Below are 22186 nucleotides of genomic sequence, written 5' to 3'. Positions count from 1 at the left end.
AGAACGTGGGGAATAAGTAAACACTACTATTCATTGATCATTAAGTTCTACAGATTCAAACAAATCGTTGAATGTTCAAAGAATAGAATTTTGACCGCCAAGGAAAGAGAAATCAACAGACCACGTCTTCTTGGGTACAAGAAAAGCTACTTTTACATATCATATAAGGTCAAAGAAGGAAAATGGTAAATTTACGAGCAGCAACTACTCTTCTGTGCAACTGGCTCTCCTCGGATTTGCACTGTGGGCGGCCTTGCAGCATTCATGGCCGGCTGACTCGCCATTCTGCGGTTCAGAAAGAAGATATTTAGACAAAGGACAGGGAACATGTATAGTTGTGAACTTCCATCAGAAACAGACACGAGACTTCAGAAAAAGAAGGCTGTTAACCTGTTCTTTATGGCAGCTGCCATGGCCATAAAAGCTTGTTCGACATTGGTTGCATTCTTTGCACTTGTTTCCAAGAAGGGGATCCCAAGCTCATCAGCAAATGCCTTCCAAGAGAACCAAAATGGCCGACGTAAGCATCAAAATAGACCATGAAAAATAGACCAACATTTATTGATAGGATACTGGCTCCCCGTCCCATTCATCCTGGACCCAAGGGGGTTCCCCATCCCTAGCAGAAGCACAAAAGCTCCAAATTACCCAGATGCACTCGTCCAGGAATTCCTCATCCCAGGAGGCGAGGCACATGTGTGACACTGTTGCTACCGCCGCCCTACAGTATTATTTGGTTTCCTAGACTCCCACTGACTACAATTGGTGCAGACAATCTTGTGCTGCAGAAATGCAGGAGACTGAATTCGTTGGCAGACTCAATGAACCAGGGGAAGATTGCTTCGTCTGTCAATCAAATGAGATCACAAGTACCACAATCTACCTAGACCAGCTTCATCTACTGATACAACTTGCTAACTTGCTGATATTTTAGTTGGAAGGCAGAAGTAGAAAGCTCAAAATGCCACAAAAAAGCCTCAGAATAAGACACCAAATTGTAGTTGCTGCCTGCTGGGTACCAACATAAAAGCGATGAAAGTGCAAACACAAGGAAGACAATGAGACATAGGTGCCTATAAGACTTGATCACAAATCAATGCAATTAAAGGCTCATTCCATATTCAAACACAAACACCAGAACGAGAACTCAGAGGTATGGGGGCGCTAGATCTTAAAAAAATTCTGAAAATCACAAGTACTCTAATAGACCTCAGGGTCAGTGAGTGTACCTTAGCTGTCTCGTATGAAACTACTTTCTGAGCTGTGAGGTCAGTCTTGTTCCCAACAAGGAGTTTGTTAACGTTATCACTAGCATAGCGGTCGATCTCATTCAACCACTGCTTGACATTGTTAAAGCTCTCCTGATCTGTGACATCATACACCACCTTCCAAAGGAGAAATACAACATTTTGTCAACTCCAGAACATCAAACAACATAAGCTGAGATCAGGTAACACTTAAACCTACTCAAATCCACTTACAATAATGCCATGGGCACCACGGTAGTAGCTACTGGTAATGGTCCTGAACCTTTCCTGCCCAGCAGTATCCCACTGCATAATATCAACATGACAAGATTTCAGCACATATCTGAAAAAAATACCTGAAACAGAAACTCAACCTCCAATAAAATATGATTCAAAGAGTATCCTAAGAAGCAAAGGATCCAAGTCAACCTAAGAATGGCAACTAGCTGAATGAATGATTCTAGAAACATGTCCTCTCAATCACAGCAAATAATATGCTCTCCGGCAATCTTAAATTACAGGCACAGTGACTTACAATTTGAAGCTTAATAGTCTTCCCATCCTGCTCCACTGTACGGATTTTCTGCAAGGCATACACACGGTTCTGTCAGACATGAACATGCCTTCCAAAAGATAAAAAGCAAGGCCCATTAATATGAAGCTGACGAAGGCAAAATTCAGCACTTGGCACAGAAGAAACTCAGATACTTACGAAATCAACCCCTATAGTGCTGATGTAGCTCTCCAGATATGAATCATCCTACACAAGGCAGGAAAATTTAAACAGCTGTTTTTGTGTGAACTGAATCAAACTGAGCAACATGTACTGAAAACTGAAAAAGAATTTAATCTCCTAATATTGCTCAAGTGTGAGAGGAGTTGACTTCCAGATGTTGCATAATATAGACTCCCACTCAAGACAAAATTATCTTAGAAGCTACTCATTAGAAAAGCTTCAATTCTACAGACACTTCGAAACCAATCATCAAACCCTTGCCCCATGTCAAGGAGGATTAGAAAAGGAACCAGCATGTGAATCCCTGTGCCAAGGTACTAAGTGAATGCATAGCCATGAAAGAGTAGATTAGAATCACTAGATATATGCGTGTGGACATGTGTCCTTATCTCCTTGCGCCTGAGCTTGCTGAAAAAGTTTAGTGCCCCATCCTCATTCACACCCACACCCATGTCAGGCTTGTCAGCTCAAATTAATAGGTGACACATCTCATTTATTCATCTTCATCAATTCTCATCAAGGGAATCTCTTCAGTTACTTTGAGGAGTTCTAAACAAAATTTTAAGGAAAACTACAAAATATGGAATAAATCTCAATTAAACAAACATATAATTTTACTTACACGCTTTAAAATGCATTTCTACATATATGATCAGTGATCAACGATAATTATGGCTTCAGACTTTTTTGGTTTCGCAGGCAGAAACAACAACCCGGGTTGAGAGACATAGCACTATCTCAGGCACATGAAACCACATGGCCCCTTCACCTGCCACCAGGTAAGGACAAGCTTTGGCTTATGTAGAGGGTGGGTACCATGGGGTCCGAACCATTCAGGATTTTAGTAATAAATCTGTATACATGTGAGGATTTTAATGGCAAGCAAATTGCAATCACTAATAATTACTACCAGTTAACAAACAGGAAGCTTATGGTCAGGTTCGAACTGTCTTTCACATGTCTTTAGAAAACATTGGCATGAGACACCAAGACCGTTATGCCTTTAAAGCCCAAGAACTCAAGCTTTATAAGTACAAAAAATCTAGAAGCCTGGAAAATATTTTCCACTACATAAGGCAACTGGATAGACTTTTTCTTTGACCATTTTGTTATGAGGAGGAACCCACCAAGGACCAGGCCTGTTGATGAGCCTAGCAACCTCAGACTTGGGTGAGTCCCAAACACCACAAGGACAACCCCATAGGAAAATCTCAGGGTGCAGAGTGGCTAGATTTTTGACAGGGTTCAAGGTCTTCATCTCAAACACCCTTGAGAATTCCCAATAACCTTGACAAGGTCCAGGTATGTTGATATCTAGATTTTTTGCATTTGGCTCGCACATTGCCTCCAAAAATAATCTACAGGACCATAAGCATTAATTTAGTTATGATCCATCACTTCAAGAAAAAACTTATTGGTAAGTCTTCTGGAAACCATACCACTGTGAGGCTTAACACCAATCCTCAACAAGGAATGTCAACAAAACTTCAAGAAAATGAGTCTTCTTCAATCACTTGAAAGTCTTGTGACTTGAAAGTCCTTCAAACAGTTTTGAATAAGAGAAGGAAGTGAATATTCTCTTTGACCCTATCTATCCCATCACAATTCTTGTTTTTGTCCAACATACAAATACATACACCTTGGCAATTGTTAAGTATCATTTTGCTTTTCATATGCCTTGCAAGTGCTTGGATGAAATTCTAATATACATACAATTATATTGTAATATATTTTATATATATATATACACTTATATAATTAGAAAATAATATCACACTTACTGCAAATCTCAAAAGAAGGCATGATTTTCCGACTCCTGAGTCCCCAATAAGCAGAAGCTTGAACAAATAATCACTACAAGAGAAAATCATGTGAGAAAAGCTTTAGTCCAGATTATCACAATACTTTATCACAAAAAACTATATAGGATCTGATAACAAAAGAAAATAAGGACCACTTCAAGTGTACGACTATGACTAGATAAAACTCAAATTTCTCATTAAACATTTGTGTATTCAGATTGGACTTCCTTGCATTTACCAGGGAATCTCCAGAACAAGTAATTGACCCACAAATAAACAAGTGATCGTGCAAATTTTTGAAATTATAGAATCACCAATGTGAAACCCAACGGAACTTTCTCACAATCCATTTTGCATAGGAGTAAACAACACACACAGTCACACACACACACACAAAAGAATTTCAGTTAGGCACGGAGTCAATCAGAACAACAAAAGGCCAAGCACATTAAACTATCCAACCACGAATCTTGTCAAGTTTCACTCCAGAAAGCTTATCAGCAATAAGGAAGCATGAAAAGCAGTCAAAATATTGAATGTAACCATAAAATCACAAATATTAGATGAACAAATACCTTTTATTAAATGAAGCACAAGGACAAGCAGATAGGAGCACATGATTACAAAAGAAAGGCCATGCAAGTTTCACTTCCGTGACAAGTACATAAAATAGCCTCTTGTGAAACTGATATAGAACAAAGTCCCTTTCAATTTATTCCACAGGGAAAGTAAATATGAGTCGAGAAATTTAATTCTTTTCCTTCAGAAAAAGACAGAGCGAGAGAGAAGTGTCCATACATTGCCAGATATAAAACTAACATGGAAAATAAACAATCAAGGCCGCAGGCAGACTATAAGATGTGACAAGAAATTTGACAAGTATAACAGAAATAGTTAGCATGGGAAAATAAAGGGAATTGTATCTTAGTCTATTGTATAAACTTGACAATTGCAAACCTAAAGGTTTTAAACAAGCCAAGAAGCTTCCTTCGTCACCAAAAGCAGGGAGCATTCTTTTAGGTCTTATGATTACTTAGATCTAAGGAAAAAACAACCCAGTTTTCCAGAATGGCAGCAATGCCAACATTGTTGTGGTAAACATTAAAATAACAGGCAACCATCCAATAATCAATATTTCTCTTTTGTGGCATTGCCAGAAAATCCAGGCATCAAATTCAGCTGATGATAAGAAACACCAAATAAGTCAAAGACTTATCTACTAACTTGCTTTGAGAAGAAAAATATTTTGTTAGAGCCAGATATGGAACAAACTCACAAAAAGAGTTTATCATGGTATAACAAAAAAAAAGTTCACCAGCATACTCATCTTCAGGGTTAGTCATAGAATTCTACCACAGGGAATATGATCATTTTACCATTGTGCTGTTACGACAACAATCATGTCACCAACTACATGCCATTGCAATGAGCACAGTGACGTAATTTTAAATGCAATATTGAATTTTCTTCTTTTTTCTTTGGCAAGACTATAATCAGATTATGATTTATGAACATGCATGACAAAAGTAAAATGAATAAAATTGAACATCTTCTTGTGGCCATGTCTTCGCAAAGATTATAGACCTTATGTTGAAAGCACTTCAGAAAGACATTTGCTATAAGAAATGGATAAGTGCCATCATGGACAGTGCTGAATGCCACTTCTCGGAGAAGACCATAACAATGTGTAGCAGGTATCAGTACCTTTTGTTTGACATTTAAATGAAGGAAAACCTTCTGTTTGTCCCTTCCATATGGACAAATATCATTGGTGTTCATTGTATGAGATACATCCTTAGTTCAACTGAAGGAATCATGACATAAAGACTACCATAACCTCCAATATGATAAAAGTCCAACAGGTTAATCCAGAAAAGCAAGCTATACTGTTTGACACCTGCACAAATACAGGACCCCTTCTGGAGGACTAGACCGATCATTGGCTATACTATTCCAAATAGACTCGCTTTTTTTATCTTATAGAATGGGAGAACGGCAAGCAGAAGGTGGTTTGACCTATGCAGGTCTTCCATCGATTAGCTATTGATGGAAATCACAAAGGAACCAGAATTTAGTACATTTCTTTGCCGGCAAGCATAATAAACTAATAATGTCCTCCTGCTCATGGCCATCGGGATCGCACCGAACCCCATGACGACAGATACCAAGAACAATTATAATGCCGAATACATGACGCCAAACAGCAGAGCACAGCTATTTCCAGGGAAGAAGTTTCACTTCTTCAGAAAATCGACACTTAACTTACCTAAGGATCATAAAGCAATTGCAATCACCCGAACTCTAGCTTAACGTAGTATTCTGGGAATTATTAATCGAAGAAGAGAACTTTGACAATTCAACGCGATCGAATTATTTCCCCAGTGCAAAACATAGTAATCGCAAATTTGTCCATCGTTCTTTGGACATTCAAATCAATCTTAAAACATTTTTCTCAGTGTACCATTATTAGCTGCCCTCTAGCAGAAACTGACGCCTCGCCGTCCAACCTCACACCAGATCTAGACATCAACCTGAACTTCGGAATGCAGCAACCAGAACGACGTAAAATCAATAAACTTTACATGCCATCAAAGAGGTCACATCAAGCCGCTGAATTCTCGTCATCGTTCAAATAAGAAAAAGAAAATCAAGTTTCAAAATAGTCACACAGTCCAGACTCATCCATCATACGCATCATATACCGATATCATCGAATTTCAACCACAAACACGAACGAAAACTACAAAACCGACAAGAGGCAATACAAAAACCTGGTCGCGGCTCATGAAGTGCAATACCGATCGGGTTAAAGATTTAGACAGCAGACCACGAGATCACATGCCTAAGAGAGACGAGAAAACAAAACACGAAACATGTACTTACTATTCGGGATTCATGGCGTAAATCTTCGAGAATGAACGAGCTTAGGGCTTCGACAGAACCAGGCGCCGGCAAATCTCACGATCCCGGCAAACTAGCGGCCGAAACTTCAGACTTCAGCCGGAGAAACACAGAAGGAAACGACGAAATCTTCCTTCTCCCTTTTCTCCTGACGACGAGAGAAGAAGAGCGGGATCTGAATCGAATCGAACTCAGGGAAGCTTCCCAGGGAAGGAGTCCGACGAGGCAATTGAAGGATTTCATCAGGCAGGCGCGCATTTATAGCTTCCAAACGATGCGTAATTACCCTCACGGTAGCGTAAATTACAAACTCGCCCTCCACTGGCTGATCAGACCATCACCACACAGCCGATACTTGTCGTGCTAATGTTGGATCTGGATATGGATCTAATATGATAAAAAAGTCTAGATCCGGTTTTGAGAGCTTTTCTTCCGCTGTCAAAACCAGGAAGACATTTTAGCGCGAGAATTCGGACCATTTGACCATTGGCGCGTTGCCCGTTCGTTTCCATGAAGCAATGGCAGTTTCGTAGTTTCTTGAAGTAGCAGGGCCGTGGGTTGAAGCCGAAGCTTCCGAACCCGAGCGTCGATGTTTAAATTCAAAGATCGCCGTCGGCTGGGGATGTTTGACTTCCTTAATGACCAAAATGTGCCTGAAGTAATACGTTAATTCCAATGGAAACGCCGGTTGCTTAATGGGCAGTATGGTCATCTGGAGAGCACGTCCTCGCGTTGCTGAGTCGTGAAGGGTAAGTTTCACGTTCAAAGTCGGAGCAACAGAAATGCCAAAGTTTTGAATTTACCCCAAAGCACGTTCCGTTGAAGTCTCTTATTTTCAGCAATTTGCGTTGAGGTACTCATTCGTTCGACTGATTTCCAAAAACCTGCTTGAGTTTAGTCTAGTCTCTTAAACTTTTCATCTCACCAAGCGTCTGTTTGAAGAGTTTCAAGCTGCATGGCATTTTACTTAGAACAGGAAAATAAATACATATTTTATTTTTATTAACTTTAGCAATATGACTTTTTAGGTTTGTAAAACAAACAAATCAACCACACAAAAAAATAGGTAATTATAGCGAGTTTTCTTATTTTTATATTGATATTTTGAGCAATTTTTCTCGTTTTTTTAAAATTTTATTATTAATGCATCTTAGCCTGAATTTTCTGACTCCACTCCTAAGTAAAGCAATGAAAAGATTAATAGAGACCTGAAAGGAGGACTAATATTTCTTGTCACCTCATATTTTTCTTCCTTGAGACAAATATGGCCAGCTGCATTTTATTTTAGTCAAACTTGCTCCAAGTTCTTTTGGGAATTGTTGACTTCTTTCCAAGATTTTTAATTTTTTTTTTTTATTTAGAGTCAGACAAGGCCTCCTCGCACAGTCCTTTTGGGCAGTATTTGAGTTGACCATGGGGTTCAACCAAGAGCCAGATTACATCCAATATTGGTTTTGAGTTTTGACACATTCAAATGCTCTGCAACTTAAAAATCTTGGTGACAAACTCTTTAAATATGTGAGGAAATGGAATGAAGGTGGCCTTATCAACTATAAGATACATAAATCAAAATTGTACTTTGCCAAAGGGTTGCTTCTATAGAAACTTATAACAAAAATTAACATTATGTTCTTGAAACACATATACTATTATAGTACACTTTACAATAACACCTTTTTTGAGAAAATATAGTGTGATTATAGATGTTATTCTTAAATCAAATAACTAAATATTAAACATAATCACATCAAGTATTTTTTTTTTGTAAATAAAACATAATACTACCAAAAAATGTTTTTAAGAAACCTATGTTTAATGCAATATTTTTCTTATCAAATGGTCTTTAAAAGTGCTAGTAACGCATGCATGTACACGGGATATGAAAGATTGTTAGAGAAAAGGTTGGACTCGTTTAGGACGGCCCTTTTTTCCCCTCGAACTTTTTGTCTTTACAATTCAACGTGGGATGAAAGATTTTCGCTTGCGTTTGATTCCATTTAGAAGTTAGAACGTGAATTTGTGAAAAAAAACAGAAGGCAAAACATTTCTAGAAGAAAATGTCAAGGAGTCCCACACGCGTAGGCTTCTTTTGGTTTCTTCTAAATGTAGGAAACATTCGGTGTATTTTTTTTGTTAGTTGAAACCAACAAATAAGACTATAAAAACACAAGAAGTTCAAAAATATCTTTCCCTTTTACATCGAGACGAATCAAAACGAACACGAATTTGACTTTGGAGTTGGGCTCCAACACGGAATCCCACTTTGATATTATGCTGTATTAGCAAGACTTCAAAGGAGATGCATGATTCTAGTTTCCATATTATAATGTGGAAAGCCTATTAATGCTCTACCATATCAAATGAGATATAAAGAATGATAAGTGACATCAAATGGAGCACAAATGCAAGGAATCTTGAACATATACTCTGCCTTGGGTAAAATACTTAATATAAAAAATTCAATCAAGTGGGTGGTCCCATGGTCTAGTGGTCAGGACATTGGACTTTGAATCCAATAGCCCGAGTTCGACTCTCGGTGGGACCTTTTTATTTTTTCTCTCTCTTCTTCCTCTCCTGTCTAAAACTTTCCCACGTCCCCCAAGTATCCTCCTCCTCAAATTAAAAATCCGAAAATGCCCACTAGGAACCTAACCACATTTTCTCTTTTATATTTCACATAAATTGCTTCAGTCAGCTGTCACACCATCCTCAGTGGCGATCTCACCTCCTTACATGGTGGAAGACATACTTTTTTCTTTAAAAGATCAAAAGACCCCATTTCTTCTCGATATCTTTACTTTTATAAGCAACTATACTTTTATAAGCAACTAAGCAAATGGGCTTATTTAAATCTCATAAACGAGTTGGTTCTTATCTACAAATCTTATAAAATTGGAAAAAATCTCCGTATCTAAATCTTCTGTTTCTTAAAGTGTTCTTGCTTCTATTCTCCGATCGTGTCCCAAAGGGGGAACATACATTAAGATTGATTGAAATTACTCTAAGAGGCTAAAAGCACGTAATCTTTTCCCTGACATTGTGCTCATAAAAACCATAAACTCAAACAGAAAATTTTTGACAAAGAATTGTATTATATTGCATCCACATCTCAGGTTGATCTTACTGAAGTGTCTGTGTAAATATTGAGCCCCACCAAGAAGTATGTTATCGACATTCATAATGTTTATCGTTAAAACAGAGATCTGAGTTTATAACTTTTTGGTAATATATGATGTAGCAGATCAATGTGACATGCTCATCAACAGTGGTGTAAATTGGTGCTCATCAGTCCCTTGCAGAAACAGACCGACAGATGAAATCATGATTTTTCTCAGAGAAATTTGAGTTTCTACTTCAGTGTTACTTAGATTGGCCAATGCTACTGTAAGATGGTGATTAGCACAAACATTTGCGCGTTGAATTTTCATATGGATCGCCATAACTAGTCGGGTTGGCACGCCAGTGAAAGCCTAGTTGTCAATTCGATTCATGTGAGCATTATCTTCTCAACTGCAAACAACAGATCAATTGACAAAGCATATCTGTAAAGAAACAAATCTAAGCATTGTTTCCAAAATCAGCCAAATCAAATTAAATTGTTAGCAAACCGATTTAATTCACATGCTGATTCAAGGGACAATTGATTATTTTTTATTTTCAATCATTTTTATCATATGTTTCAATATTCTTTTAACCAATTCATATCCAATTCTCAGCTGAATCGCTTCATCATCTAATCAATCTCACTAAACCAGCTTCCTTCTCCTTTTTAATCCTGAACTCAACCATTCCAAGTGATTATTGCACAAACCCATCTACACTTTTCAGTTAAGAACATAATCCATCTCATAAAATCACTGATTAAAACCACCTTCTTTTTTCACAATTTCGAAAAAATTTATCATGCCATTTTTTCATTTGAAATGCAGAAGCATCTAATAATTTATTAAACAGAACCGGCCAACTTCCGGGCCTGCAATTCGTTCACTAGCAATGAGTTGATGCAGGGAAGAACTTTCTGTACTTGGTGGCAGCCTCAAATCCACAAAACCCCACCTTAACACGCTTCCACAGAAGCAAGTTCTCTTCTGTTATTATCCAGAAGGAGAGGGGTAGTCATGTAATTTGTATTTGGAAGGAGGTTCCTGCTCCCCCTCTCTTCTTCCCATATCATATCCAGAGTCCAGACATCCCCTCCATCGTTCTAGGCGACGGGAGGCTGGACCTCTGCCTCCTCCTTCTGTACATAATCTTTATTATACCTTTTATGTTTCGTTTCTTAGTTCCTGTTCGAGAGGAAAAATGGCAGCCATGTCTCTCCTTCCTGCCTGCAATCGCCTCACAGCTTCTAGGAGTGGCTCAAGTTTGTTGTTTCATACCACTAGGCGTTCTTCGTGCAGTTTCAGTAGATATAGAATAGGGAGGAGAATTGTGGATGGCAAGAGATTGTCTTGGGTTCTCTGTGAAAGAAAAGATGGGCTGCTGTGTAGAGTACAGGGCAGTTCAAAAGAGGTTGCAGGTGTCGAAGAAGAATCAGAGGAAGAAGATGATGATGACGAAGATGAAGAGGAAGGAGAAGAAAAGGAGGAAGGTAGCTCGCCCGAGAGGTGGGACGTTTTGGGTATTGGTCAGGCAATGGTAAGTTTTCCTTGAGACCCTTTTCTTTTACTTATGTTTTTTGGTAGTGGTTGATTCCTTGTCTATGGTGAGAAGCCAAAAGTACAGATTTTTGAAAGTGTTCGTAGAAAATACGAGGATAATCATTTTTGAGACGTATAGTGTCCATCAAATCATGATGGGGAACGTTTGAAGGAAAATTGAAGACGAGAATAAACTTGCATATTACTTCCATGATCTAAAAGGCTGCGAACTGCGGAATTCCGGTGAAAATAAGTTGTCCAAATGTCTAGATTGAAAAGCCATGTGGTATGTCTCTGCACCAAAAGTATGAAGCGGACGCATAATTTTCTTCGTTTTTCTGAACATTTTTCAAAAAAAAAAAAAATTATGCAAATATGTTTTTTATGTCTCAAGACTAGGGAATTTGAGTTTTGTAAGCCGAAATAAGTCACAGAATTGATCCTTAAACTCTTCATAATTGCTAGTTCAAGTTTATTTCTTGGGACGCTTCTTCTAGGGTGGTCTAGCCCTTTCGATGCACGTAATTTTGAGCTGTAGCGTAGTCTCTCTCATTTTGGATTGCATTTCCTACTACTATCTTCATGTCATTTTCAATTGCATTATGAAATGATCTGAATCGAATACTTCCTTTATTAGAAATGCTGGTCTTTATGTTTTCAGGTTGACTTTTCTGGCATGGTGGACGACGAGTTCTTAGAAAGATTGGGTCTCGAGAAAGGGACAAGAAAACTTGTTAACCATGAAGAGAGAGGGAGAGTTTTGCAGGCGATGGACGGTTGCAGTTATAAAGCTGCTGCTGGAGGTTCCCTTTCAAATTCACTAGTGGCTTTGGCCAGATTAGGTGCTAAGGCCATTGCAGGACCCTCTTTAAACGTGGGCATGGCCGGTGGTGTTGGGAGCGACCCACTGGGTGGGTTTTACAGGTACCTTTTTGGTCACTTACGTGCATGAGAATAAGAATGATTGGTTCTAGCATGGAGAAAAGTTTGCTTGTATGAAGCACCAGCATGTTTTATCATAGAGGTTTTCTGTTTACTTATGATTGAGACACCATGGTAACTTTTGAAAACTACCCAATACTTGATCTTCCTGGAGACAATATACTAATAATATTCTTTATAAGCAGGGAAAAAAGAACAAGGAACAATAGAAGTCATTTAGAAGATGTTTCACGGTGTCCTATGTGCATATACAATTGAAATCTTCTTAATGCAGAAAACTCTAGCCAAATCCCTGTAGTTGGCTTTTCTTTTGTAATTTTCTGAAAAATCTTCTATGAACCTTAAGTTTTTCAGTTATTCTAGACTATTAAGTTCTATTTGGTCTGAAGAAAAGCATTTGAAACAAGAGAATCTCTACACATGGATAGGCAGATGGTTAACTTATTTGGTAATGTTTTCAGGTATATCTGTGTTAGATTGTCATGTTTCGAATAAGATTTAGGCCCATGCTCAGTTTCTTACATGATATAGTTTTGTGTCAAGTAGCTGCAATTTATCCATTATCCACAAATCTAAGCTCCAGTTGTTTTCTCTGATTTTATTTTCCAAGTGAGTGAGTATCTTCTGGCATGCCATGTCACTTTTCCAAAACGATGAAAATTTGTCAGAAAATTTTGAGGACAATTATGGACTTTTTCCTGAAAAACTTATCATCTAACACAATTATTTGCTGCCCTCATGTTGTATCAGTTGAATATGCATATACAATTTTACTCACCATTTTGATAAATGAGGCAAATTTGGTGTAACTGATGCAGTATCTTGTGCTTGCAGGTCAAAATTGTGTCGAGCAGATGTAGCTTTTCTGTCAGATCCTATTAAAGATGCAACAACAGGGACAGTAATTGTTCTTACGACTCCAGATGCACAACGGACCATGCTTGCATACCAAGTAAACTCCTTTATCCAGTGTGAAATTTTGTAGCTTAAACTTTTTGGTGGCATGTTACAATCTTGCCGAAACTGATCTCAGCACCTGGTCTGCTAAATCTCAACCATTATGGGATTATTCCCAAGTCATTCCTATCAAGTTACAGAGAACTATTTTTTCTGCTTTAATTCCTCTGAGTCTCAGGTGCATCGGTATTTACATTTTTGCTTCACTGGATTCAAATAATAGGAATAAGTGGATGTTCATGACATTCGTGATGGATATTTATTTCAATGCAATTTAGCTATTGGGGATTCAAATGTTTTTCTTAAATCAAATATAGCTGTTAATGCATTTCTGGAAATTCCAAAGGCAGTAGCTTAAGACAGAATTGAATGTAAGCAGTCGAATTTTGTCATTTTGATTTTGTGAAAAAGGGAAGGGACTCATACTTCTGGACCCTAATTATTGAAGTCCTCCAATTAGCATTTCCTATATCAAACTCCTTCTAATCCTTCACTGCTGATGCTCTAATAAGAACAGATGCACAGACTTGTGCATGCGATTGTACAATTCTTGGGGTTGTAGTAATAGGATTATGTTCGGTGGGTTCTTTCATCTTGTTCTGCTTTGCATCTTTACCTCATTTATTGTTTATGCCCCACTACTGTATCCAAGCGACTGATCCTATAACAAGTAGTAAATTGGATCCAACATGAATCCTATCAGTGTTGGAGTATGTCTGAAAATGTTGTTGTTTAATAACGTTTATCCACGTTGGTGAAGATGTACAAGTATTCGATAGTTTGGCAGGAAAACTTTTATAGTGTTATGACAAACAAAAGGTACTAAGGTAATAATTGCCATGTACAGATCGTACTACAGTTGAGTTTTTGCTGGAACTTGAGCCTACTCATCTCATTGGTTATGTTGTTTGTTGCCAGGGAACATCGTCGACTGTCAACTTTGATTCATGTTTGGCCAGCATGCTTTCCAAAACAACCATTCTTGTTATAGAAGGATATTTATTTGAGTTCCCTCAGGCAAGGCAATCAATCTTCAGTGCTTGTGGAGCTGCTCATAGAAATGGCGCCCTTATTGCTGTTACTGCATCTGACATAACATGCGTCCAGAGATATTATGACCATTTCTGGTGAGCTGTAAAATTGATTGTCGTGTTTAGGATACTGTTTCATGTGTTGTGGCCACGAAGCTCGGCTTCAAGGGAGTTGAATATTGAAGCAGTGAAAGTATCTAATTCTGCAAACCGTAATATATCCACTTTTTGAACAACTTCATTCGCAAAAAATCCTTAACGGAGTTGCCAATGCCTGATTGCCTCGACAATCACTTCCACCCAAGCAACCATTTCAGTGGAGTAATGGCTCGTAGACTCCTGAATTCCATAACTCCAGCATATTTGATGTTTGATATCAACTTTCTGCTTCATACAACTTCTGCCTGACGAGTCCTGGAAATTTGAGCCTTTTTCACGTGTTGCTATTATCCAAGAGTTGTAGCTTCTTATTCTCCTTGAAGTGGAATTTACGATTCATACCATGAATGCTGGACTAATATTTGTTGGAAAGAACAGTCTTTTGGAATTCAGTTTTCTTATGCAAGCCCTGCACTGGAAAATTTGTTAGTATCACGATCTGCCTCTTCCTTTTTATTGTTTCTGACCTTTTCATTTGCTTTCGTCAGGGAGATAATCGGGAAACATGCTGATATACTGTTCGCAAATGGTGACGAGGCCAGAGCTCTCTGCCATTTTAGTTCAAAGGAGAGCCCCATCTCAGCAACCAGATACTTGAGCCATATTGTTCCATTGGTCTGCGTTACAGACGGCCCAAGAGGCTCATTCATTGGTGTCAAAGGGGAAGCATTATACATTCCTCCGGCACCATGCGTGCCAGTTGACACATGCGGAGCTGGTGATGCTTATGCTGCTGGAATTCTGTATGGTCTCCTGAGAGGAGCTTCTGATCTAAAGGGCATGGGTGGCTTGGCATCTAGAGTAGCTGCAGTGGTTGTGGGGCAGCAGGGAACCCGTCTCCGGCTGCAGGATGCTACCGAATTGGCAGCATCACTCCCACTGGGATCTGGTGGCTCAGGAATTTGTTTAGATGTCCTCTCTAATCACATTTCTAGCATTTAGTTTAATTTAATTTATTTTTTCAACTGTACATTCATCTGCTTTTAATTTTTCTTGTTCCTTCTCTTGCCTCCAAAACCATCAAGTGCCTCTTTCCCAACTCTTCAACGCTTCCTGTCTATCTCTCTCTCTCTCTCTCTCTCTCCCTTGAGTCGTCGATGGTACCAGTTACCCAGTTACATTTTCCATCATAAGATCTCTGACTCCTGGAATTTCACGACATTGTGCGGTTGCGATGGAAGGGAATGGTCTCCCGTGGCCGCAAAGACGCGTATAACACGGGCATGCTATTAACAGCTGCAAATTTTTCGTACCTTGCTTATTGGCATCTGAAGTTTCACCGAGAGTTAATCATGGTGTCTTGAGTGACACAGACTCCATATAACGGAGGGACAGAGTGAGAGGCAAGAGAACTTACACTACTTGGTTAACGTAACAGTCATAGACAAAGACTCTGGCCTGTTGCTGCCCTGGGAAATTTGCAGCACGAGAACAACAGTAAAGCTCTTGTGTATGCTTCAAACAAAAGTGGCAAGGGCCGGCTGAAGCACGACTGCCACCACAACTCTGTCGATGCATGAAGACCCAGCAGGCATAGGTGCGATAGTAATCTGGGTCTAAATATTATCCCTCTTAAAGGGCGTATCATGATTCAGCCGCTTTGGGCTTCACATTAAATAATAAAGACTAATCGTCCTTCTTGCTTCGGTAAATAGAAACTCGGGCGTTCCTCGTGGTGAAGAGGGCGTTCCATCGTTTAATAAAAGGAACCTACAGCTACAAGAATATTCTTTCTTTTCTTCCTAGAGAGGAGAGAGAGAGAGGAAAGGACATTGACTGCTTCTCTGACTTATCTCACCACTCTTAGGTGGGGGTTTTGATTTGGTATGAAGTTCCAAGTTCCATCTCAAATTTTCCATCTGCCGGGCAAAGTTGGGTCTTTTTGGTATTTCATTACATTATTACAATGCAAAGGAGTTGGCAACGTGGTGATATTCTAAGCACTTGGTTGTGAGAAAAGGGGGAGGGGAAAAATTGGCGATGGAGAAGGACCAGAAGCCAACTCTCTTAAATCTGATCTCGCTCCTCGACAAGAACCCAAGTTAAAAAGAAGATAAAGGGGAAAGAAAAGCTGGGAGACGACTCTGGCCAGAAAGGGAGAGAGAGAGAGAGAGAGAAAGGAGGAGGGAGAGCGAAAGAGAGAAAATCGACGCCAATTCATTAATCGGATACTCTTGTTCCATCATTTCTCCGCTACAAATTGAAGAGTTTACTTGGATCTCTGTTGGCTGCTGTTGATTGCTTTTGATTGAGGTTCTCAGTCTCTGGCTCTCTCTGGTTCTTTTCTGATTTTTAAAAGTGTCTTTCAGATTTCGTGAAGTTCTTTGAGTTTGGGAAAAAAAGAACATTTTTTTCTGGCCTTAAGGGATTTGTTGGTACCTTTTCTTGAGAAAATTTCTTTACTTGAGGGATGTTGATTGTCGATAGGCTTTGCATGGCGAGAATTTGTTGGTTGAATGAGTTTAGGGTTCAGATACATTTTCATTTATTGTTTCTCGGTATGATCTTCCTGAGATCTTGAAATGGTGCACAAAATTTTGGGTATTTGCACAGGTTATTATTCGTCGAAACATAACTGAGTTGGCTGTTCTTTTTGTTCTCCCGTTATTAAAACGCATCGTTGATTTCACGGGATTCTCTGAGTAAAAGGTCTCTCAGATACTGTGGTGAGGATTGTGAAGTGAAATAGAAGAAAGATGTTCTTGTTATTCCAAAGCTAGCTAGCCCTCTTTGTCTCAAGGTATAGCTAGCGACCTCGAACATTTGTAAGGTCTAAGTTTTTTCTGTAAGACAAAAGAAGTTCTGCTGTTGCTCTTGTTTGTTTGTTCTTATCACTTTTTCTTTTCCCTTATATTCTGCCTGGATTCAAGTTCTTGTGTTCATAATGGTAATTTGTGCTGAAATTTGTGCAGAATGTAAATGTTCTGTCTCACAATCTGACCAGTGAATAACGGAGGGAAACGGTAGGATTAGTCTTGTTGGTACATGAGACTGAAGGTCTTATATAGTTTCGCGTGCTAAGCTGGTGTTTGTTTGGTTATGGATTATGATGGTAGCATCGGTTTTACTGGCGATGCTGCTTCAGTGATTAGAGAGATTCCAACCAATAGTGGGGATAGTTGGATGCCTGGATTGAATGATCAAGCAATTTGGGCAACAGAGGAAGATTATAGAGCTTGGAATGGAGATTCAGATTACATGTCTGCCTCCAGCTTTGATGGGCGGCAGTCACAATCTCGATCCGGAAGTGAACCATCTCAAAAGAGGTCCAGAAATGCACAGGGTGATCCACAAGGAGGTGGATTTGGCAGGGAATCATCTGTTAGTCGATCAAAGGCAATCGGCAGGATGTTTTTCAAGACCAAACTCTGCTGCAAGTTTAGGCAAGGGACTTGTCCTTACATAACAAACTGCAATTTTGCACATGGAATAGAGGAACTGAGGAAGCCGCCTCCCAATTGGCAAGAAATCGTGGCTGCTCAGGACGAGGATCGGTCTCAGATTTTAGAACCAAGAGAGGAAAACCAGATACCAGCTTTGAGTTCATCAGGTATGGGTGGAGAACAGAGATCTTATAAAGGGAGACACTGCAAGAAGTTCTACACTGAGGAAGGCTGTCCTTATGGAGATACATGTACTTTCCTACATGATGAGCAGTCAAAAGCTCGGGAAAGTGTAGCCATAAGCTTAGGACCTACAGGTGGTAGCGGCTATGGCAATGGAAATAATGGAGGCAATGGATCTAATCAGAAACCTTCAAACTGGAAAACTAGGATTTGTAACAAGTGGGAGATGACAGGATATTGTCCATTTGGGAACAAGTGCCACTTTGCTCATGGGTTAGGAGGTATAGTTCTGTTTCTCTCGAACTTCTCTTTGTGTGCAACATGGAATCCTTGTTTACCATTAACACAGTCAAACGTGCAATTTTCTTTAGCTGGTCTGTAGTTGGTGATTCTTTGTAGTTTGTTCACCTCCAACAACGTTTTTGCTCGAAAAATGAAATCTTTGAATACAAAGGCTATGTACTTGTCATAAACCGTCAATGTGAAAAATGGTTTTCCAATCGTGGTCTTTCTTTAATCATTCATTTAATCTGTATATTTTTGTGTTTTTATCAGTGATCTCATTTGTTGCGAAACATGTTCGGTTATCAGGTTGGCTTCATATATATTGTTTTAATGAGCCTGAAACTCAGTCTGACTACCATGTGTTGCTCAAGACTCCATCTCTCTGTCTGGGCAGAATAAGGCATTCAGGGTATGGATTGTATGTGATCCCTAGGAAGTATCTTGGCGTCTGATTGTTTGTATTACCAAGATAAACTTGAAGGTGATAGTCCCAGATTAGGTTGGATACTTGTGCTGAAAGCTGTAGGTTGTTTTGAATTTCATGACTCTCATTCTCTGTGAGAGTGCTCTTTTCTTTGGATTTTCCTTGAGTATCCTCAAAATACCTAAATGATATGCCAGGGCCATTCTATTTCCAAACTCACCTTTTAATCAAAGAAGCTTTGATTTGATAACAATATAGACTTTGTGCTTATTGATGGCAGTTCATATGAAAGTTATCCTATATACCGCTTTATCCATTGATGGTTGACAAGGAATGCTGTTGACGTTGTTCCTAGAAATCGGTCTTCGACTTGGGTGAATGCTTTTGAATATTGCAGGGTTTAGAACTTCAGATACATAGGCTTCTGATTTATCATGGATTGTTCAGTTTTATGAGAAATGACCTCACAATCCATACTAGGGAGAGACCGCTGGCAGTTGAAAGGATGCTAGAAGTTCAGACATATGAGAACTTAAAGATCTTATGTAATTGGTCATTCTGATTTTTTATTTCTCCATAGTAGATTGTTAATTATCGACGTCTTAAAAGAGTTCACTCACTCTTTCCTGGAACAGAGCTCCACAAGTATGGAGGGGGCCTTGTTGAGGACGGTCGAGATTCTTCTTCGGTGTCTGCTGATTCAAAGCAGGTCGGGTCGTCTTCAAAGGTGCAGGATGTCACTGCATCTCTCGTGCCAGTTGCACATCCAGAGGTCTATGGTATGGGGGTTCCATCACAGAGATCTGTTGGCATAAGTCAGCGACAGGGGCCACAAAGGCCCTCACAGCAGAAGTGGAAAGGTCCAGATAAAATCAGTAGGATTTATGGTGATTGGATTGACGACAACGAGTGATGCACTAAAGCTAAAGCTTGTCCTGCTGTTATAGCATGATGGTAGAAACCATCCACCACATCATGTTCATGTAGGATGAGTCTGATGGTTATCAAGCAACTCAAAAACTATGCTTTGTGCAATCTCTAAGTTACCGTTCCCCCTTTCTGGCAGTGGCTGGGATTTTGAAGAGGAGTGGCATCTTCGTCGAGGCTAGAAATAACCATGGGGATTCCGTGTTGTTTGATTTGAAAAACTCCATGAAGAAGGAGAAATTAGTCTATTGCCAGCTAGTTCTTTTAGTTATTGACAATCCTCATCCGACACTGGTGTACATGGCGCTGATGGCCGATGTACCCCTGAAGATAGTCAGCTGATATCCCGGATGTAGAATTTTTCAGGTCAAGGTCCTCGTATGGAGGTGAAAATGAACTATCATCTTATATGGACTGTCTCTCTCTCTCTCTCTCTCTCTCTCTCTCTCTCTCCCCTTCGTGCATATATAAATACTCTTTAAGCACACCAAAGTGGAAATGTCGGATGGGAGACTAGAAAGTACATTTGAATCGCCAACATGTTTCCAATCAGTGGCCAGCCGAAAGCGCGAGCGTTTGACAACGATTTTAAACCAACTTGTTTTATTAGTTTGGCCAAGAAGAGCTGTATCCGTCTGGATATAACCAAGACTTTCGGATCGAAGGTCAATAGTAAATATCCGAGGTCATCACCAGTTGCACACTCCGGTTTTTGAACTGTTACCTTGATTAAAGGTCTAGTTTTCCCATTCAAGTACTTTTTCCTGTGTTCATTAGCTAGAATCTGCTCTGTGTGAGTGTGAAACAGACGCTCTTGGGAGCATGTCCTTACATGGTCATCCATGTGATCGAGACCATTATCAATTTTCTCTTATCCTATGTTGGTTTTCACCGCAGATCTGAGATCCTTGGTGATTTGAGAGATCTATGGATTTAAGGTCGGACTCCTCTCTCTCCCTCCCATCCGATATCAATGGTTTTTAACACGTACCATATATTTAAAATCCATGCTACTGAGAATCTCTCAAAACAAACTTTTTTTTATGAATCGGAGGCTATCAAACACAACGTTTAACCTGCCATACCTATGATCGACTGAATAACGCAAAGTTTTGAGGGTAAAGCTCTTTGAACCTTAAAAACCTTCACCAAGGTAAGCACAAAGAAATTTAACCCTACAGGTAAGCACAAAGAAATTTAACCCCACAATGAATCTATAGCTAGCTGCCTAAAACCCTTACGAGGCCAAAGCGAGTGTTGAATCTGTAGCCAGCTGCCTAAGACCCTTGGTCTGCTCTGTCTCAAGCGAAGGTCAGGTTACCTACAAAAGAAATGATTTTCTGGTGGATCACTGAAGCCCATGTACTCTAGATCACACGAGTGAAAGGCACACGTGACACTGGTAGGAGTCCAGACCCTTTCAATTGGCAAGCTCGGGGCGGGAGTTAGGATTGGTACTTGGGCGATAATAGATCTTATCTTACATCATCGCTCTCAGTTGATACTCATTGACAATTTAAAAGGATGCAGGTGGTAGATGGCCAAAAAGATACGTTCGATCGGATCAATCTTCGCAATGGTAGCAAAGTCTAAGGTTCAAACTAAATGTGCTGCTAAGTACATTTGGATATCAAGCTTGGCAGATTCAAGCTGAAATACCATGAACCCTGCTACTGAAACGATAGCGCCCCCTTATGATAATTAAGGAATATTATAATGTAAAACAGAGTTTAACCCACAAAGCTAATGGAATTGCTAAAATACGTTTTCAGGCACCGCCCAACCAGTTAGAATTGCCATGGACACAAACATCCTGTATTCAATAAATGTCACTCCTAAGGAACAACAAAGAAAAGAGCGCCCCGCTAAGAAACTCATTGTAGCAATATGGTTGAAGCAAGATCAATTGGCCGGGATGGATTAATCTCGATCAATTCCCCCTGAACAGCTTTCAGTTGTTTTTTCTTCCGAAACAATTCGTCAAAAAACATACGGTTACACATTTTAATGATTTGGCTGAATTTACCACGGCAGATTAAAATGGTTTAGCACAGTATCCGCTTCTACTGTGATGCATCCAGTCACGCTGGTGTTTCTGGTTAAAAGTGCCAAGAACCCAAAAGATTTTCAGTAGAAAGAGAGACCCTGTTGCTCCGGGTAACTAACCTGACTAAGAAAGCATGACGCTCGGACAGAAACCCAAGCTTTCGTTTGATTCAAAACAAACGAACTCCAGGCATGTTTGGTCAGACACGCAAACCCGGTTAATTGTTCATTTGTTCTCACAGTAACACCTTCGTCACGGCGTCAGAGTGGAAAGGGAACAGCGAAGGTACACAAATCCGGCTGTTCTGGAAATGAAGTAGCCCATCAAATTGTCTTTTGAAAGGTGGTAAACAAAGCCGGCGTGGAGCCGGTCGCCAGCTACTGATTCAAGTGGGCATGGGTGCCATATATCCCTTCTACCGATGAGAGGAATGCATTAGTTGATATGCAGCGGGGACTCCAAACCAGATACACAGCTCTGAGCCTGGAAGCAAAGGGGGGCTTGCTTCTGCTCTTGGATAGT

The 22186-nt window shown here is 39.7% G+C and overlaps 3 protein-coding genes and 1 non-coding gene across 4 annotated transcripts; 3 read left to right on the top strand and 1 right to left on the bottom strand.

Annotated features, from left to right (window-relative positions):
• Positions 1 to 10: 10 nt before the first annotated feature.
• LOC116265499 (GTP-binding protein YPTM2) lies at positions 11 to 6920 on the bottom strand. Its single transcript, XM_031646148.2, has 8 exons — positions 6669 to 6920; positions 3765 to 3837; positions 1960 to 2007; positions 1783 to 1830; positions 1482 to 1553; positions 1230 to 1385; positions 391 to 494; positions 11 to 285 (listed from the first exon to the last, which is right to left on the bottom strand). The coding sequence occupies exons 1-8, from the start codon at positions 6680 to 6682 to the stop codon at positions 192 to 194; spliced, it is 609 nt and encodes a 202-aa protein (XP_031502008.1). The 5' UTR covers positions 6683 to 6920; the 3' UTR covers positions 11 to 191.
• A 2239-nt stretch (positions 6921 to 9159) lies between these two features.
• TRNAQ-UUG (transfer RNA glutamine (anticodon UUG)) lies at positions 9160 to 9231 on the top strand. Its single transcript has one exon. It is a non-coding gene; the product is annotated as a tRNA-Gln (tRNA).
• A 1633-nt stretch (positions 9232 to 10864) lies between these two features.
• On the top strand, positions 10865 to 15385 carry LOC116265527 (uncharacterized). Its single transcript, XM_031646195.2, has 5 exons — positions 10865 to 11324; positions 11988 to 12250; positions 13103 to 13220; positions 14144 to 14352; positions 14904 to 15385. Exons 1-5 carry the CDS (start codon positions 10989 to 10991, stop codon positions 15355 to 15357), a joined length of 1380 nt encoding a protein of 459 aa, XP_031502055.1. The 5' UTR covers positions 10865 to 10988; the 3' UTR covers positions 15358 to 15385.
• A 788-nt stretch (positions 15386 to 16173) lies between these two features.
• Positions 16174 to 20025, top strand: LOC116265528 (zinc finger CCCH domain-containing protein 56). The gene is made up of 3 exons (XM_031646196.2): positions 16174 to 16668; positions 17328 to 18262; positions 19326 to 20025. Exons 2-3 carry the CDS (start codon positions 17455 to 17457, stop codon positions 19601 to 19603), a joined length of 1086 nt encoding a protein of 361 aa, XP_031502056.1. The 5' UTR covers positions 16174 to 16668; positions 17328 to 17454; the 3' UTR covers positions 19604 to 20025.
• The last annotated feature ends 2161 nt before the right edge of the window (positions 20026 to 22186 follow it).

The sequence above is a fragment of the Nymphaea colorata genome, chromosome 12, assembly GCF_008831285.2.
Source record: "Nymphaea colorata isolate Beijing-Zhang1983 chromosome 12, ASM883128v2, whole genome shotgun sequence".
Classification (NCBI taxonomy): Eukaryota; Viridiplantae; Streptophyta; class Magnoliopsida; order Nymphaeales; family Nymphaeaceae; genus Nymphaea; species Nymphaea colorata.
The sequence above is the reverse complement of the archived record's forward strand: the minus strand, read 5'-3'. Positions and strand labels throughout refer to the sequence as shown.